The sequence below is a fragment of the Heliconius melpomene genome, chromosome 3 (assembly GCF_056956725.1).
Source record: "Heliconius melpomene rosina isolate 202511_hmr_F chromosome 3, ASM5695672v1, whole genome shotgun sequence".
In the NCBI taxonomy this organism is placed as follows: domain Eukaryota; kingdom Metazoa; phylum Arthropoda; class Insecta; order Lepidoptera; family Nymphalidae; genus Heliconius; species Heliconius melpomene.
This window is the reverse complement of record NC_140391.1, coordinates 6074508-6090862: the sequence shown is the minus strand read 5'-3', so window position 1 is coordinate 6090862 and position 16355 is coordinate 6074508. Positions and strand designations below refer to the sequence as shown.

The following is a 16355-nucleotide window of genomic DNA, read 5'->3' as shown; positions in this document are numbered from 1 at the left end:
GAGTAGTGACATATATATATATGACAGATACTTCTTTTTCTTTTCTTCGGATTCAGGAGATGAGACAAGAGAATTGTGCCATACAGCCTAGGTTAAGTATTTTTAATTTTATTACCGTACGTACGGCAGGGTAATATCTACAGTCAAAACAGATGCATAAGGTAAGATATTAAAATCTTCGATCCAACTTAAAATTAGAGAGTAATAATAATTAATAATAATTTTGATACAAATAGATCACTGATATTATGCATATTGATTGATTTGACTTATGTATTTGAATTAACATAAACCAAAGTATTTACTATTTTTACTTTCGGTAATATTATGATAGATGTATGGGTTAAAAATCAGAAAAGGGCGTACGGTACCATACCGTACCGTAATTGTGTTTCACTTTCATGTTTGTTTTCAGAATTGTGAGTAAGAACACTGTCAATACATTATCGCTAATCTGTTGTCAAAACCCAACAAAAGTCAAAACTACAAATGACAATGAGCCTTAAATCACAAATTTAAAAATGTCTAGAACCGTTGTTACTTTAATCTTACTGTGATTATTTAAAGGTTTAACGTTATAAATATGAACGTAAACTGAATTAGAAGAATAGTAGTGTTTAGTGATACTTTCTTGGTGAATTGACTGGAACAAAGACGTGTTAAACAGTTTTATAAGTAAAACTAACCTAGTAGCCGGTATGGAAACCAAAAATGAAATCTTTTCTCAACGTTTAATAAAAGCAATAGTATGGAATATTTCCTTGCAGACGTTTCTGGCCATAGTATTAGTATTTATTATTCAAGTCGATGTTATCCACCCTGTAACATGGGTAACTTATACATTCAATGATATTTTTAGCTGGAAAATGAGCTTGAATATTATTCTTCTTGGATTAGTCTCGTTTTTTCAAGCATGGATGTATGGAAGCTGTTACTCAATCCCAGTGCCTAAATACTTTACTAGATTCTCAATGTTTTTAAATATTTTTACTATTCAGAATATTATATTGAGTATTCTATATTCTTTAAATGGATATTTTACTATGAGCTTATATTCATCATTAGCTAAGAGTAATTTTAATGTCTTAAAGAAAAATTGCGAAAAATATGATGGGCAGTGCCTGATTGAACAAAGTTTGTTTTTGCAATTTGGTGGGATGTGGATAGGTTTATATTACTTTACAAATGCTCATTTATATGGAACTGCTGTGCTTACATTTCCTCACATTTATCAAGAAAAATTTCAACAAATGAAATTAGTAATTACCAATATAATTTCAATGGGATTCCAGCATTCTGTTACACCTGTTGCATATTATTGCATATTTTATTGTTTATGGGGTAACAAACCTAGGAATGTTGTGTCTGATGTATACAGTTTATATTTAGAAGATCCTGCTTTAGATAACATTTTTAATTTAATCACTTCTGGTATTTGGATCGGACTTTGGTTCTATACCAGTTTATATTTCATTTCAATTTACACAATGAAAACTGTTTTTAATATAGTACTCACTGAACCAGTTAAATTTCCTGTTGAAGGTGATAATAAGTTGACACTAAACAAAGCTTTGTCTCAGAGATTGCAATTTATTGGATATTTAGGTGCTCAAGATTTAAAAAACATGGCACTCACTGACCAAATAAGAAGATCAAAGATTTTCACACTTTCTCAACCCGGTGGTCATCCAAGGAACTGGAATAATTTATTAGAGACATGTCTATTTGTTATGAAAGAATTTAATAAGGAATTGGAACAAGTGAATGGTGATAATTCTGTTGTTGAAAATGATATCTCACATCACAGGAAAACATTTCAACCCATAAGCCCTGTAACTCCACCATTATATTCAGGAACTTTAAGAAATATGGCTCAATCACCCTATTTGCTTGAACTGAAAAATGATCAAAATAAGACTAAAATTGATGATACCTTTGCCAGTGCTATTAAAGAGGAATGCAACAATTTTCTGCATAAGCTATGCCAAAAACCTGGAATTAATTATTTTTTTGGTGAATTAGTTGATACTAAGCTGAAGTTCATTTTGATTCAAGCTCAACCAGTGACATGGATATGTGAAGGTTTGGCTTACATAGTGTCAGCTTCATTAAAGGAAGACAAATATGGAGTTGTACAGAATGATTTACCTATAGTTATAACTGCATTGGTTAATTTAAAGCAGAATTTAGATAAATTGGCCAAGCCAGGCTTAGTACCAAGAAAACATATTTTACATGACGCACTTGCTATAAAAATAAGAAATTCCCTCTTGTCGTCAGTAAAGCGTAGTTTGTACAAAATTGTTCTTACATTTTCAAAATTTATTCATGAAATCCCATTGGACCCTGATGTTCAAATAGCTATACAACCATTTCTACTTTGTAAAGAAGCATGAATCTTGTGTTAGGTTAATAAAATTATATTTTTGTAACTTGTTTTTAATTTTATATCACTTTAACTTAATAAGCATTTTCTAGCAGTGTTTGCAATTGTAACTGTATTGCATTGTGATCTTGTTTTTGGCAAAATTTATAATCCACATACAGCAGGATAGAGAGGGAGCACCGCCTTAAGACAACACTCCATTCTCTTTCCACATAGAGTCAAGACACAATTGAGAGGCAGTTTGTCAGTGCCGCACCATCTTTTCAGAAAATAAAAATAAGTTCTTCCCTTAAATGACATTAAACACAGAACCATCATGATTGCATTTAGGCAATGATATAATTAATGGTTTTGAAGAATGATTTGTAAAAAAATAAAGACAATATCAAATAAAAACTTTTTAATAAACTTCATAGAGTTATCTATTCTCACACAACATTTAACGTAATGTGAATACTGTCTTCTTTAACAAATAATATTAAATTGTATATCATATTATACTCATATAGTTTAAATAAAAATAATACAACTATTTATAATAAAACATTGATGGATAAGGTTAATTTTAAAATAACAAGTGTCTTTATATCTAAAAAATATCAGTAATTAACATTGCATTTTGTAAAAAAATCTATAAAATAAATAATTTTATTTTAATATGTAAAATTTTTAAGCAATTACTAAAATTAAGATTTATACTAGGCACATTGACTAGGCATACAATTCCCTAGAAATAGTGTAATATAAAGAATTACTTATTTTAATTTCAGTAGAAACACACATTGTATTAAGAGTTTTGTTTAATATTAAGAAAGTAACAACATAAATATACTTTATTTAAAATCTTTTATAAATCATAACAAAACATAGAAAACTATAATTATTTAATTGACTTCTAACATTTTTAACTATAATATAAACTGTCTATTTATGATTAACCAAACATTTGCTTCTAAAATTAAAAACCAGAAGGCAACTACCATTTTGGGACATCGTTTCGTAGGTGCACACACTGTAATGCGAAGGTTGTGGGTTCGATTTCCACTTAGGGAATGATTATTTATTAATTATATTTTCACTTTTTCGCTGTGGTACCAATACAAAAGCGCAGAGTTGAGTTACGCCACTCAACGCACAATGCCTCGAATATTTTAATTTTGATGATCTCTGTAGGTGTAAATATTTAATAAATAGTATTCTCTCTTGCCAAAGGATAATTCAGTTCCAATGATAATTAACATTTATTAATAAAAATAGTCAATAGTACTTATTGTATCATACGGGAAAAATATCGAAACCAAAAAAACCGGAGAAATCAAAGTTAATTGTAATTCTTTAGAATTTTAAATTTACGAATAGATATATATTTGTTTAATTATTAATTTACGAAAAGATACAATAAATAATAAAGTAATCCGTATTCAGATGTTTAGTAATGAAATGCAGAAAAGAAAAACGATTTAAATGCCTTTCTTAAAATAATACTAACAATTTTAAGTTCTTCATAACTACAACGAAACGAATGATATAGTACGTTATAGTAGAGTATCTTCATCTCGCAGTTCACCGCTTAACAGTAGGGAGCGCTGGCTGGCGGCGCCCAGTAGGGCAGTGCGCTCCGCTGACGACGTTGCTGACTCACAGCTTAGGGAAGCTGAAACATCCATATATCATAGTGAGATATTTATAATAAACATCGATATGTTTAAATGAAGCTCTCAAACCGTCGTGGGGCATGGAGGTCGTCGTAGCGGGCACAAGGATGTGAATATAACGTAATGAGGGAATGAATTATTATTTCGTAATATTTTCATTTCGCTCTGGCACCAAGACAAAAGCCCGGTGTTGGGTTCCGCCACTCAACATGTAACGGAGTGTTCTTAACACCTAAGCTCTCTTTGCCTACCCTGCTGCAGAATATACATACAGCGTGAAGCTGGTCAAACTCTCAAACCGCGTTATTCGCGTACCTATATTGAGTTTATTATAAATATGATTTTTAATATTGTAAACATACCTTTTTGTAAATACAGATTAATCGAGCATTGTTCAAGATAAGAGGATGTCGAATTATTATTTTTGATTGACGAATTATTAGAATATTTATTGCTGTGGCAGTATTCTTTTTATATATTTATTTTACTATACGAACCTGGGAACTTAGTATTAAAACACTAGGCGTTCCCTTTAAGACATTTGATTTCCCCACTTTCCACCTAATTTTGGAGGCATTGTGCGTTAAGTGGCGGACCTCAACCCCGCATATCACTTTAATATGTCAACGAAAAGATATGGGTTTAAATATAGTCTATAATGTTCTAAATCCATATATTGAATTTGTACATAAATATTTTTAAGCCTAATTTTTACTTCATACCCATCATTAAAATTTTTTTTTTATTATTTTAATGTATTTTCATATTTATTTTTCACAAATCATACATGAAATAAATAGGACACAAGACATGCAGACATTTAGGTATAAGTAAAAGAAAAATGGCATGCAGAAATATGGAACTGTGTACCCATACATACAGGAAGATGCTCGAAATAAATATTCAAAGAAACCTAAAGAAATATGAACAAAATATAATAAGGGCAAAGCGTTATGATATAAACTGGTGTAGTAAATAATCTTTATTTTTTCTACTAAAGTTAGAATATTTTTAGGTGTTAGTTTTAAATAACAAACAAAATCAAGTTATGAACTCACTTAAAGTTAAACACATTTTGAATATTTTTTTATATCGGTAACAATAATATAAGGAATAAATAATAATATTAATAGCAAATAATACTTGATATCTTAAAATCATCAACAAATGGAAATCTTTCTAAAATCATAGCACTCGCGAGTGTTCACTTGAGAAGAAAATGATGAAAATTAAGAATAAATCCTAAAATCAAATCTGTGCAGCCATCTGCAGATAACTTTATGGCGGCCACAACTTGTAGCCCGTACCGTAGTGGTATCCCAATACCACCTAAAACGCATTCATAGTGAAACTCAAGCATCATAACACATAGCCCTTATTATTGTCATTAGAAACAGTGCAAAAATAAGCTGGGGTCGAAAATGTTACAACAATGTTAATGTAATGAAGCGGACTTGCGGATTTGTTTGGAGAGAGTGAGGATTTATTGTGGTGTGTAGAGGGCGTGATGGGGAGTATCTGCATGGCGCATACATACTTGGATGCTATTTGTCCCCATTGTCAATGGTGACATCGGGTCCTCGAGCACTAGCGTAAGGGGGTGTGGGAGTACATAGAACGTGATGGGGAGTATCAGAACAGCGGACACATACTAGGATGCTACTTGGCTCCATTGTCAAGGGTCGAGCACTAGTGTGAGGGGCGCTGGGTATGGGGGTATAAGGGGCATTGGGGGTATAAGGGGCATAGGGGGCGTGAGGGGAGTATCAGCAAAGCGCATACATACTAGTGGTGCGGGGGGGTTACCGTCGGGGGAGACGTGGGGAGTGGCGGAGTCGCTGCGCGCACGCACCGACCCGCCCGGTGATTCCGACATGGACGCTTGGAGGCTGTAGCTTTCTCTGTGGAGTTAGTTTTGTAAAATTAAATGTATATATTTCTATGAATAAATTTAAGTTTAAGTCGATTTACAATAGGAAATTCAAACAACTGTTTGCAAAGCTTGGATAGAAAATACGCACAATTAAATGTAAAACAATAAATTATGTATAATATAGAACGGTCCTTTAGGTGATTGTACATTTTTTTAACTTGATGCTTTATCATGTATGCACCAGGGTTAAGCTTAGAAACCCTAGTGTCAATGTACTCCGTCCTCTGCTTTCTGAATTCAGGATATCATTGTGTTTGATATTACCAATCAATATGCAAAATCTCAGGTAGGGGTTGGACTCTATATTGTTAATAGATTCTCTTTGACTATCCTGCTAGTCGCGGGAGTGGACAGCTGAAGCTAAAATAAATATAGAATATAACGCAATGTTACCAAAAAAGAAGTCTTATAAATTAAAATCTAGCACAACTAACCTGTACCCCGAAGTGGACGAGGTCTGCGATATCTCGCTGTCGTAGGAGGTGTCGGTGAGGGGCAGGGGGACAGAGAGGGGCGCGGCCAGTAGCGTGGGCCAGCGCGCGCGCCGCGGCGTGCCCTCCCCCTGCAACTCCGCGCCCTCCCCACACGGCGACGAGCACTCGTCCGACTCCAGGCGGGCGTGCGTGGCCTGCTAGTCAATATAGCGCGAGGTTTCAGCGGTGGAAGCGGTTTATTATTATTATTTTAACAAATCGGTCTAATAGGCGCGGACAGTCAAGTAAAAAAGAATCTGACGGGTGCAGAGGATTGTTTTTTCTCCTACTCATTATTGGCTTCCCCTTCTTTCTGACGGTAATCCCGCACTATTAATATGTATGTACTGTATTGATATACCCCATGCTCCTCTACACCCCGTGTCCTTCACGCTAGTTCCCGTATATTCCATGTCACATCGTAGTATACAACTAAATTATAATCGCCTACTAATATAGGCGATTTTAATAAGATATTCGCGTTATTTCTGTTAATTAATTTTATAACTGTAACTTATTATTCACTTAAAAACCTTCCTAAAAAATATTGATAATCAAACAAGTCTAACCACCCCACCTCAATCTTAGCATTCCGACTGCGTCTAAACTTGAACGTCTTCTTGGAAGGTCCGTGTGCGCGCTGTAACCGAGGTCGTTCTTCTATTTCCGCTTCCTCCCATTCGCCAACGGATAACGGGGAGACTGCTGACACTGGGGATAGTGGTGTTTGAGATGTTTCACCTGGAATATACGTATGCATTAAAACAATGTATAAAATTTACTTTGTTTTTAACAAAAAACATTTTGTGTTTCACTTGTTACATTTAATAGAAAATTTATTTTAAAAGATTTCTGAATAGGCTTTTCATTCATCATTAATAATAACCTTAAAATAATTAAGTAGATATAATTTTTTATCTTAACGTTATATCCTGCATTTACAATAAGGCCCTGTGCTGGGTATAGCGGTAACCTGGTGTGATACGAAACACGTCCGGCGCAGACGCAGTTCCAGTGTCAAGTGTCTCTCTGACAGTACTACCTCTTCCCCCTATCTACCCCCATCACTCACCGGTATATCCACATATTATACTACACCATATACAGCAAGGCAGACAGGGGGACCACTAGTTCGCCCTGTCTGCCGGAGTGTACTAACACTCCGTTTCTTACGCATCGCTTAATCATAAAGACATTGTGTGTTAAATAAGTAAACTCAACGCTATGTTTGTCTTACCGGAGCGGGGAAATGGAAATAATTAATAATCACTGAATTCCCCTCTATGGAATCGAACTCAGAACAGGCTATTTAATATGAGAATAACATTGTAGTTAATTTTAGCAACAATAATATGAACTATATTACCCGAAGTCAACTTAAACTCCACAGATGACATGAACCGTAGTTTAGTTTGAATATTTCCATACGGCGGAGTGCTCGTTGAACATTTTTGATCACCGCTATAGTTGTTGTTTACTGTACCTGTTGTAATAGAAAATCACATCATATATTATTATCTCTTCTCTATATTATATAAAAGGATGGAAAAGTCATTTCTGTACATTAAAGATATAAAAAAATATTGTGGCATCTAACAAGTCAATTATTATTAAATTGTGGCATTTAAGAAAAAAAGACAGATGGGGCTGTCGTAGCGCAGTTGTGGTTTCAATTTTCACTCGGAGGTACGTATTATTTTCATATCTTCGTTGAATTCCCTGGTAAGAAGACAAAGTGCGGCGATGAGTTGCGTAAAATCTCTTTATATATATCTCATTATATGTATATATGTAAAGATATTGAAGTTAGAATATTAATAAAACCTTACTGTACCTATATTAGCATTAATATTAGTATTGATATTTCCATTGTTATTGGAAGCGAGATCATATACTGCTTGGCTTGTGGTAGAACTGCTTGACAGTGATTCTGTAAAAATATATGTGATTTCCATTTATATTCTTAAATAAAAGTAAACTCTTTTAAGTTTACTTTTATTTAAGGTTTTTTTTTTAGTTTGACGCTATTTCCCACACATAATAGGGTAAGTGTTATGAAACTCCGTTCCTAAATAAATATACCTCAGTTTTCGTTCCACTTTAAACTATAAACTCCAACTCCAACTATAAACTTTTAACTAAATTATTTAATTAAAAAAAAAACGGCGCTAGATCTCATAACAAATAAGGATTTTCTTATCTTATATATTTGCCATATATATATCTTGGACTGGATGCACTATTGAAATGCACCATCAAATCTAAGTAAATTTTCTCATTACAAGCAGCACAATGTTTGACTGTAAATACATCCTTTGTGGGCTTAAACCCCACGGGGGGGACGATATTACAAATTAATAATAATAATATAATAATAATATTTATTTTCATTCTCGCTCTGGTAGACAAATCTAGGCATTGTACTTTAGGTACTCTACCACTCAATATGTTATTTCTTGAAAATATCAGATCAGGCACCAAGTGGGTATATCAAGGAATGAATTGTCTAGGTTCTCTCTTCCTATTCTACTATACGGGAAAAATCGTGAAGGCGCTTTTTTACAATTATACAATCTTACCCCTCGGTGCGGATAATGGAGCTGGATGGTCAGGTGTCCTCGGCGCACGTCCCACTAACATGGATATGAGGGAAGGTCGATGTTGTTGTTTATCTCGCGGTAGGGCTTCAGATGCCCGTTTGCCCCCCGCCCCGGGGCCAGGGCCGCCTGCGCTTAGTTCTGTTGGGAGTTTTAGGGGTTATTAGCTTTATTTATCAAATAAGACATTTTATATTCTTGTAATGTCCAACCATACGACTAGTAATGTTAGGGTACCAAAAGATAATGTTAACATGAAATGTGCAACTATATATTCTAATTGATTACGTTGTAGTTTGCTCCGTAAAGAATAATAAATTGTTATTTTTGTATAATTAGATTATATAAAATGTCTTATAGAATAAAACTAAAATTGATGATAAATAAAAATCAAAATAGTATTGAATACAATTGTAATAATGATCTAAACCTCTTGATATTGAGTTGTAGTATTGAGGTCAATCGTGGCGCAGGGGCACTAAGTGTGACTGAAAAACCGACTGGTTGTGGATTTGATCCCCACTCGAGGAAACGAAATATTTATTTAAATTTATATTTCCGTTTCTTCACTCCGGTGTCGAGGTAAAGCGCGGCGTTGAGTTCTGCCACTCAACACGCAGTGCCTCCAGAATTCGGCAGAAAATGGGGAACGGAATGTCTTAACACTAGGTTCCCTCTGCCTACTCTGCTGTGTGCGGGATACAGCGTGAAGCTGACCTCTTAATATACTTTTTAAATACTTACTAGTTTAAACATTTACAACAACTATCTAACGCAGTTTAAGAGAATGTGCGTAACTTGCATGCCACGTGTCCATAAAATAGTAATTATTCCAAAAGTTAAGTGTGAAAAAATATCTATATCAGCCTGGTTAGCCTTAAAGTTATCCCTCGAATTTCTCGTGCCAGTTTAGCAAGCAATTAGTCGCGAGTAGTCTTAACCCGCGTATAAATTCACGCACTACAAGCTGTATATCTTCTTCATGATCACAAAAAGGAAATCATACAACAATGAAAATAGTTATTACGCAACCAACCCGCTTTAAAGTTATCTCTCGAATCCCTCAAAGTACGTAATTCACGGGCTAGTTCGGCAAGTAGTGCCCCGCGTGCTCTAGCCGCGGGCAATCTTAGACCCCGTACTCTTTCACGCACCACAAACTGCATGTGGCGCTCGTGGTCACCGATGGGTGGTTGTGATAACTGTACACATATATTGATTTTATTAATACACAAATTGAAAATGTTTTAGTTAAATTACTTCAGTATTAAATTTCGGTTGTGCGTTGTCATGTTTTATATAAGTAAAACAAACAAAAACAAATTACCTTATGCACTATAAAAGGCTGTAATAGCACATACAAGGGTGTTCTGTAGGTAACGACATGTTCGAGGAAGTCCCACAAGTGGTGCGCTGCCTCATTACGGCGCCCCAGTTCCCTCATAGCGCGCGCTATGCGGCCCCACTCGCTGCACAGCTCGCTTGTGAAACACGCGCATAGTATTTTGAGTGCTGGAAGTATTGGAATTTTAGTATTGTTTTCACACTGAACCCTGGATATAGCAGGGTAGGTAGAGGGAATTTGGTGTTAAAATTTACCACTGAATTTGACGAGACATTTCGTGGTGAGGGGCGGAAATCAACGCCGCGTTTTGTCTTGTAACCAAAGTGAGGAATTTAATACAGGGTACTACCTAGTGGAAATTGAGCTCACAACTACAGTAGTGTTTGTGTACTTATATAGTATATCATGATATAAACCGAGTTATAGTGTCTCATTAACCGAATACCAAATACCTTCTGAATTAGGTATACACACCCACATTATACCTATAACAACTGTCAAGTTTTCAATAGGATCATTGCATTACTAGGTTGGTGTATAAGTTCGTGCTCAAGATAGAAAAGAACAGTTTTATGCGCCAAAAAATATCACAAAACGATGTTTTGTGATAAACTTTATTTAATAATGTAAATAAAAATTGTAGGTAGACAAAATTTAATTTTTTGAAAATTTTTATTGCATTTTAAATTTACAGTACAAATTATACTTTAATAGAACATAGAATATAAAAAAGTCTCACCAAGAAAAGCGACCCTGTACAAATGGTTGGACAGCCTGGCGGTGTTCCTAGTGTCGCGGCTGCCGGTAAAGGTGAGCGAGTTGGCGCGCGCGTCAGTGACGAGCTTGGCGTTGGCGGCTGCCGCCTGCCCCGCTGGCGCGGGCGGGCACAGCGTGGACACCGCCACCGACACCAGATACGACACGTCCGACTGCCGGAGAGGCGGCACGTCTGAGAAATAGACAAACATATTTTTATTTATAGCTTCAGGCTTTTTCTCGGAATGCCGGCAGAGGAACTTAGTTTTAAGTCTGTTCCATCTCCCGTTGTCTACCTCATATTTTTGAGTGAGCCGATACGTCTGTAATATATGTTTTATACAACACCATTATAAGGTATATATTTTACAGTCGAGTCTTGTCACTCATGTCACTCATGTCACTCTCGTCTCTCTCTGATAATTTGACAATTCATAATAAATATTTAAATAAAATTTATCTAATGTCTTCAAAATAATCCATTACCTTTTTATATATGTATATAGTGTATTTCATATAGTCTACGTCAAACAAAAAAACATCCTAACAAAATTGTCAATTAAAAAAATATATCACCTTTTCTCCCACTGCCAACACGCAAACATAACGGCATAAATAGATTCATGAGCATATTTTCCGTTTTTTCAGCTGTAGGGAATATAGCACTTCCTCCACACATCTGTTCTAAGGAGTAACTATCCTGTTACACAAAATATTATAATATTAAAGTAAATATTAATACTGTTGACATTAATACTTACATTTTAAAAAAATCTATATTGGCACTTATAATATATATTTTAAAGTTATTGTCAATCTAAAGTTTATTATTGCCACGAAAATTTTAGAAACGTATAAAAAATAACGAAGCAATTCTTAAAGTGATATTAAAAATTAAAAAAGTAAGTTGTGACTAATGTATAAAACTTTTATAGTAGCCCAATTAGAACACACGTTTGGATAGTTTACAAGAGGCGTGGGTTTAAAATGCCACTGCAACGTTCAAAAACTTATACTTAAAGAAACTACAAACCCCAGTATTAATAACTTGCAAAGCAATCAACCGGACCACGGTGCTACAGAAGTGGGGCGGCGGTGGTTGCTGCATCAACGCAGTAGTTGCTGACGAGAAGTTCTCGCTTGTACCGCTGTCCGATACTATTAAAGCCTGTAAAGTATGTTAGTTTTAACATTTATAATAATAATAACAATAGTAAAATTTTAACTTGCGATTTTTCAGTACTAACTTGTACAGTATTGAGAATTGTTTTAACTTGTTGCCACTGCATGATGTAGGGACAGCGAATCATTGTTTCGTATACACCCTTTAATAATACAGCTGCTGAATCCCAATCAGTGTTTCGCTGAAAAAAAAATTACTGCTAGAAGAAAAAACAAAAAAATAAATAATGAAAAATACACATAATAAATCCAAAATTACCCTTATACTAGGTTTCTTAGCAATTTTCAAGAACACTTTGTCCAATCTTCTCAATATCATATTCAGTGCCGGTCTCAGCGCGTCGTCGGCCCAGTCGGCAGCTGGCAGAACTAGCGTCATGTATCGTTGTAAGCCTCGACATCCCATGGACTCAGGGTCGTAGGGTGACACTTTGAGGAGAGAATGAGCTATTTCTGCTAGACGCTGTGAAAAATTGTATATGTATTAGTATTTATCTTATTTTCCGCTTCACGCTGTATCCCAAGGTAAACAAGACCTAGTGTTAAGCATTCCTTTCGCCAATCTCTTCTCAGTTTGCAGAGGCAATGCTTGTTTAGTAGTGGAGCTCAACGCATTGCATTATATAATGATATCGCATTATATTATAAATTATTTTCAGTTTATTTTGGTAGCAATATTGCTACTAATAATTCATTAACTGGGTTTTCAGATCCTTTTCTCGATCCCAGAATTACAGAAACATATTTAATTATTAATTTGCAATTGGCGATAAAGGTAGAAAACGAAAATAAACACGCGACATGTAGATGCGCGAAATAGAACGTGAAGCTAAAAAAAAGGAAAATATGATTTTTACATAATACGTTAGTAATAATTACAGTCCTACCGCGTGTGACTTAGAATCCAGTAATTCAACAGGTTTCCCTTCAGAGCCGCCACTTCCCTTAGATCCATTGAGTTCAAGTAAGCGAGTGGTTGCTCGTCCTATAAATTCTCCCACTAAAGATAGCAACACGTCACGTGGCCGACGATATTCAGCACGTACTAACTGAAATTAAATGTTTAACACCAATAATATGTCAATAAACAACAATAATATATATCTTTAAAATTTATAGAAACTAGGAAATGAGTCTTAAAAAAAGTGAAAGTATTTAGACATGCGTTTCAGATCATATACGAGAGATCATACTCGTAGATGTACCAATTCAATCGAAAATGTTGGCATATGAAAAATTTATTTATATGTATGCCAACGATATGTATGCCATACATTTCAAGTTGTTTTTGTATAATATGTATATCAACTGTTGTAAATGATATACAAAACGTGTAACTTTGGGGCTTATAGCAACATACCTCGGAGTCCTCAGTATCGGTGTACTCAGGCGCGGGCGGCGGGCGCGAGTGGTCGCTGACGTAGCGCGAATGCGACTCGTCATCCAGTATGTCGAGCGGCGTGAAGGGTGCCGCGCGCGGGCAGCCGCGCTGCGACGAGCCTTTGTGCTCCGGCGTGGTGCGGTACGGCCCGTTGTACGACCTGTTCGTGTATTAAATACTACTGATAGTCGATTAAGGTTATTAATGTGAACCCTTCAATGTCAAAATTATTTATCTTATTTTATAAAAACATGACCGACAACAATATACTGAGTGTTAGACTATTCTGTAGTTTCTTGTTAATTATTCTTATTTATATATAACAAAAAATATTTGATTTGAAAACAAAAATGACTTTAAGTTGGCTCTTCTTTAAGTTGTCAATTTTGACATTCGACAATGTTAATAGGCACATACGTTATATCACATAGTTTATTACCGGTCAATTTCCTTCGTGTGTTTTCCATACAACGTGACATTGGCGAAATGAATTGTGCTCATCTGGCACGCTCGAAACGCATATATCAAGAATTCAATTCAATTCACATACGTTATGTAGATTACCATGTTTTAAAATAATATTCAATGCATTTTCATTCTCATCTCTGTAGATGCTTTCAATCGAAATAAGTGTTTCGACGTAGCTTCATAAGAATATATGGGTTAATAGGCTAGAGCGCTTAAGCGGTCTCCAGTTGTAGTCCCACTATGTCAAAATATTTATACATTTATAAATATTTGTTCGACCTTTTTTAGTTAAATATAAAATAATATACTTTAGTTGGCATAGCACAAAATATAATTTTTGTACTTACTTGGATAAGCCCTCACAGTTGTTGACCAAAGTTTTAATGGCTATGGCTAATTGTTGTATTATTTCCTTTTCAGTCTTTCCTTCTCTATTGTATGTCGGGAGTTGTATTTGTTTAACATAGCATGGTAGTATAGCTTCTAGTATTATCTGTAACAAGACAAACATTTTTTTATATACAGTAAATTAAAGTAAACTTTTATTTTGCATCTCATTAGAATTATTTAGAGATGAGAAAGCCGATTATTTAAACAAGTCAAGGCCATCGTGGCGTACTATTTTAGGCACTAGGCAGGAAAATGAATTATTTTAACTAATTCTTCACCTACTTAACAATACAAAGCGCAGCATTGGGCACGTACGTTAATATGCAAAGTATCAGAGGGTATTAGAATATCCTGCATACCCTGTTTTAAACGAAATAAAACGTGAATCTAGAAAAGTATAAAGTAATTTAACAACTAAAACTAACCAACATTTGATATCCGCGCATACTTTCTGCAGAATACGAGACAACCATTACACACAAACTGATACAATCCAATACATTGACCATTTCGTCTTCATCTCGGTAACAAAAATCTATAGGTTTTAAAGGTTTTTCTTCTTTTATAAGTTCCGCTATGTGAAGAGGATCGGGTGAAGGCGTTTCCAAACTTAGTAATAGATTGAATAAGCAACTTGATTGTACCTGTAATTCAAATATCACTTAAATTATTTTTAAAAAACTCCTAAAAAGAAGAATTCTTTTTATTACTTTTTATAATATAATATGATTTTATAATATAATACTTTGCTCGCATCACCAAATGCAGCGTCTTCATCGGTATCCAAAATGGCAGAGACAGAACCAAACATTTGCAGTATGAAAGGTTTCCTATTGAGCAGATAAAACTGCTTTACGGCATACTCTATTGTGGTTGTAACGAGTTTATTGGTTTGGAAATTGGAGTATATTTGTAACAAAGTTGGCATTATTAGAAGATATCTGAAAGAAACAATAAACAGAATTAAAGAAACATTTCAAATAAATTTGATATAAAATAGTCATATTTTGAGTAGAAAGATTATATTTTATTTACTAACTAAATGTAATCTATATATATATTGTTACTACGACACAACGCACAGCTGAAAGTATGAGCATAGAATTAGAAAGATTAAATTTTGTCATAGAAGTGTCCAACAAGAACAGAAAAAACGTCACGTTTAACGTTACGTAAAAAAAAATTTATAGGCGTCAACTAGTTTAGAGGTATGTAGAGACCGTAGCGTTTAGCGCTCCGTTCTCTCTGACTATCCCGCAAGGGATAAAACGTGAAGCTATGCATGTATGTCAACTAGTTTACAATTTGACACTAAATTTCTATAAAAGTACTACTTTACGATGGCATATGTGTACATATAAAATGCAATATTAGAAAAAGAACAAAAAAAAAACGAAGTAGAAAAAAAGAAAAACTGAAAAAACATTACGTACCCATTAGTAGAAAATATATTTTTAAAATTAAACGCCGCGTTCACATATGTAGCTATAACGTATCGCAGTATCAACGAGTCCTCGCTGTGTAACATCAATGCGCCGTTTAGTACATTCAGGAACAAGTGGATATCTCTCGATGATGTGAAATTGCCCGCCATTGCTTCGAACATTCGAGCTATGAGGCGGACCCACCTGTATTATACAATTATGTCATTTTAATATTCGCTTCTTCATCTGTGGGCTTTTTCCACATATAAATAAACATCAGGGTAAACGGAAGAAACAATCTCTCAAGGCAATCCGTTCCTCACTCCGTACCCTAATTTTGGAGACGGGGACACTCAAAATCAGTC

At 34.8% G+C, this 16355-nt stretch overlaps 2 protein-coding genes across 9 annotated transcripts in view; one reads left to right on the top strand and one right to left on the bottom strand.

Annotated features, from left to right (window-relative positions):
• The first annotated feature begins 38 nt into the window (after positions 1 to 38).
• Ndc1 (Nuclear division cycle 1) lies at positions 39 to 2432 on the top strand. Its single transcript, XM_085207426.1, has 2 exons — positions 39 to 161; positions 416 to 2432. Exon 2 carries the CDS (start codon positions 699 to 701, stop codon positions 2394 to 2396), a length of 1698 nt encoding a protein of 565 aa, XP_085063552.1. The 5' UTR covers positions 39 to 161; positions 416 to 698; the 3' UTR covers positions 2397 to 2432.
• Positions 2433 to 2771: 339 nt separating this feature from the next.
• Positions 2772 to 16355, bottom strand: part of unc80 (unc80, NALCN channel complex subunit) — a 39874-nt gene continuing 26290 nt past the window's right edge. For 5 of the 8 annotated variants that reach the window (XM_085207400.1, XM_085207404.1, XM_085207403.1 and 2 more), the window contains 20 exons: positions 16000 to 16194; positions 15312 to 15507; positions 14992 to 15210; positions 14524 to 14669; positions 13688 to 13868; positions 13215 to 13376; positions 12587 to 12790; positions 12393 to 12509; positions 12179 to 12313; positions 11722 to 11845; positions 11129 to 11338; positions 10372 to 10556; positions 10081 to 10246; positions 9027 to 9185; positions 8282 to 8377; positions 7814 to 7930; positions 7025 to 7188; positions 6409 to 6605; positions 5848 to 5942; positions 2772 to 4040 (listed from right to left, as the gene is read on the bottom strand). In XM_085207400.1, the coding sequence (XP_085063526.1) occupies positions 3922 to 4040; positions 5848 to 5942; positions 6409 to 6605; positions 7025 to 7188; positions 7814 to 7930; positions 8282 to 8377; positions 9027 to 9185; positions 10081 to 10246; positions 10372 to 10556; positions 11129 to 11338; positions 11722 to 11845; positions 12179 to 12313; positions 12393 to 12509; positions 12587 to 12790; positions 13215 to 13376; positions 13688 to 13868; positions 14524 to 14669; positions 14992 to 15210; positions 15312 to 15507; positions 16000 to 16194 (3187 nt within the window). In that variant the 3' untranslated portion in view covers positions 2772 to 3921. Of the gene's footprint in view, positions 4041 to 5827; positions 5943 to 6408; positions 6606 to 7024; positions 7189 to 7813; positions 7931 to 8281; positions 8378 to 9026; positions 9186 to 10080; positions 10247 to 10371; positions 10557 to 11128; positions 11339 to 11721; positions 11846 to 12178; positions 12314 to 12392; positions 12510 to 12586; positions 12791 to 13214; positions 13377 to 13687; positions 13869 to 14523; positions 14670 to 14991; positions 15211 to 15311; positions 15508 to 15999; positions 16195 to 16355 lie in introns of all 8 variants that reach the window. The other 3 variants (XM_085207406.1, XM_085207407.1, XM_085207401.1) reach the window with 3 other exon arrangements.

Coding starts and splice junctions, on each gene's coding strand:
- Ndc1 (XM_085207426.1), top strand. CDS start 699: ATGGAAACCAAAAATGAAATCTTTTCTCAACGTTTAATAAAAGCAATA.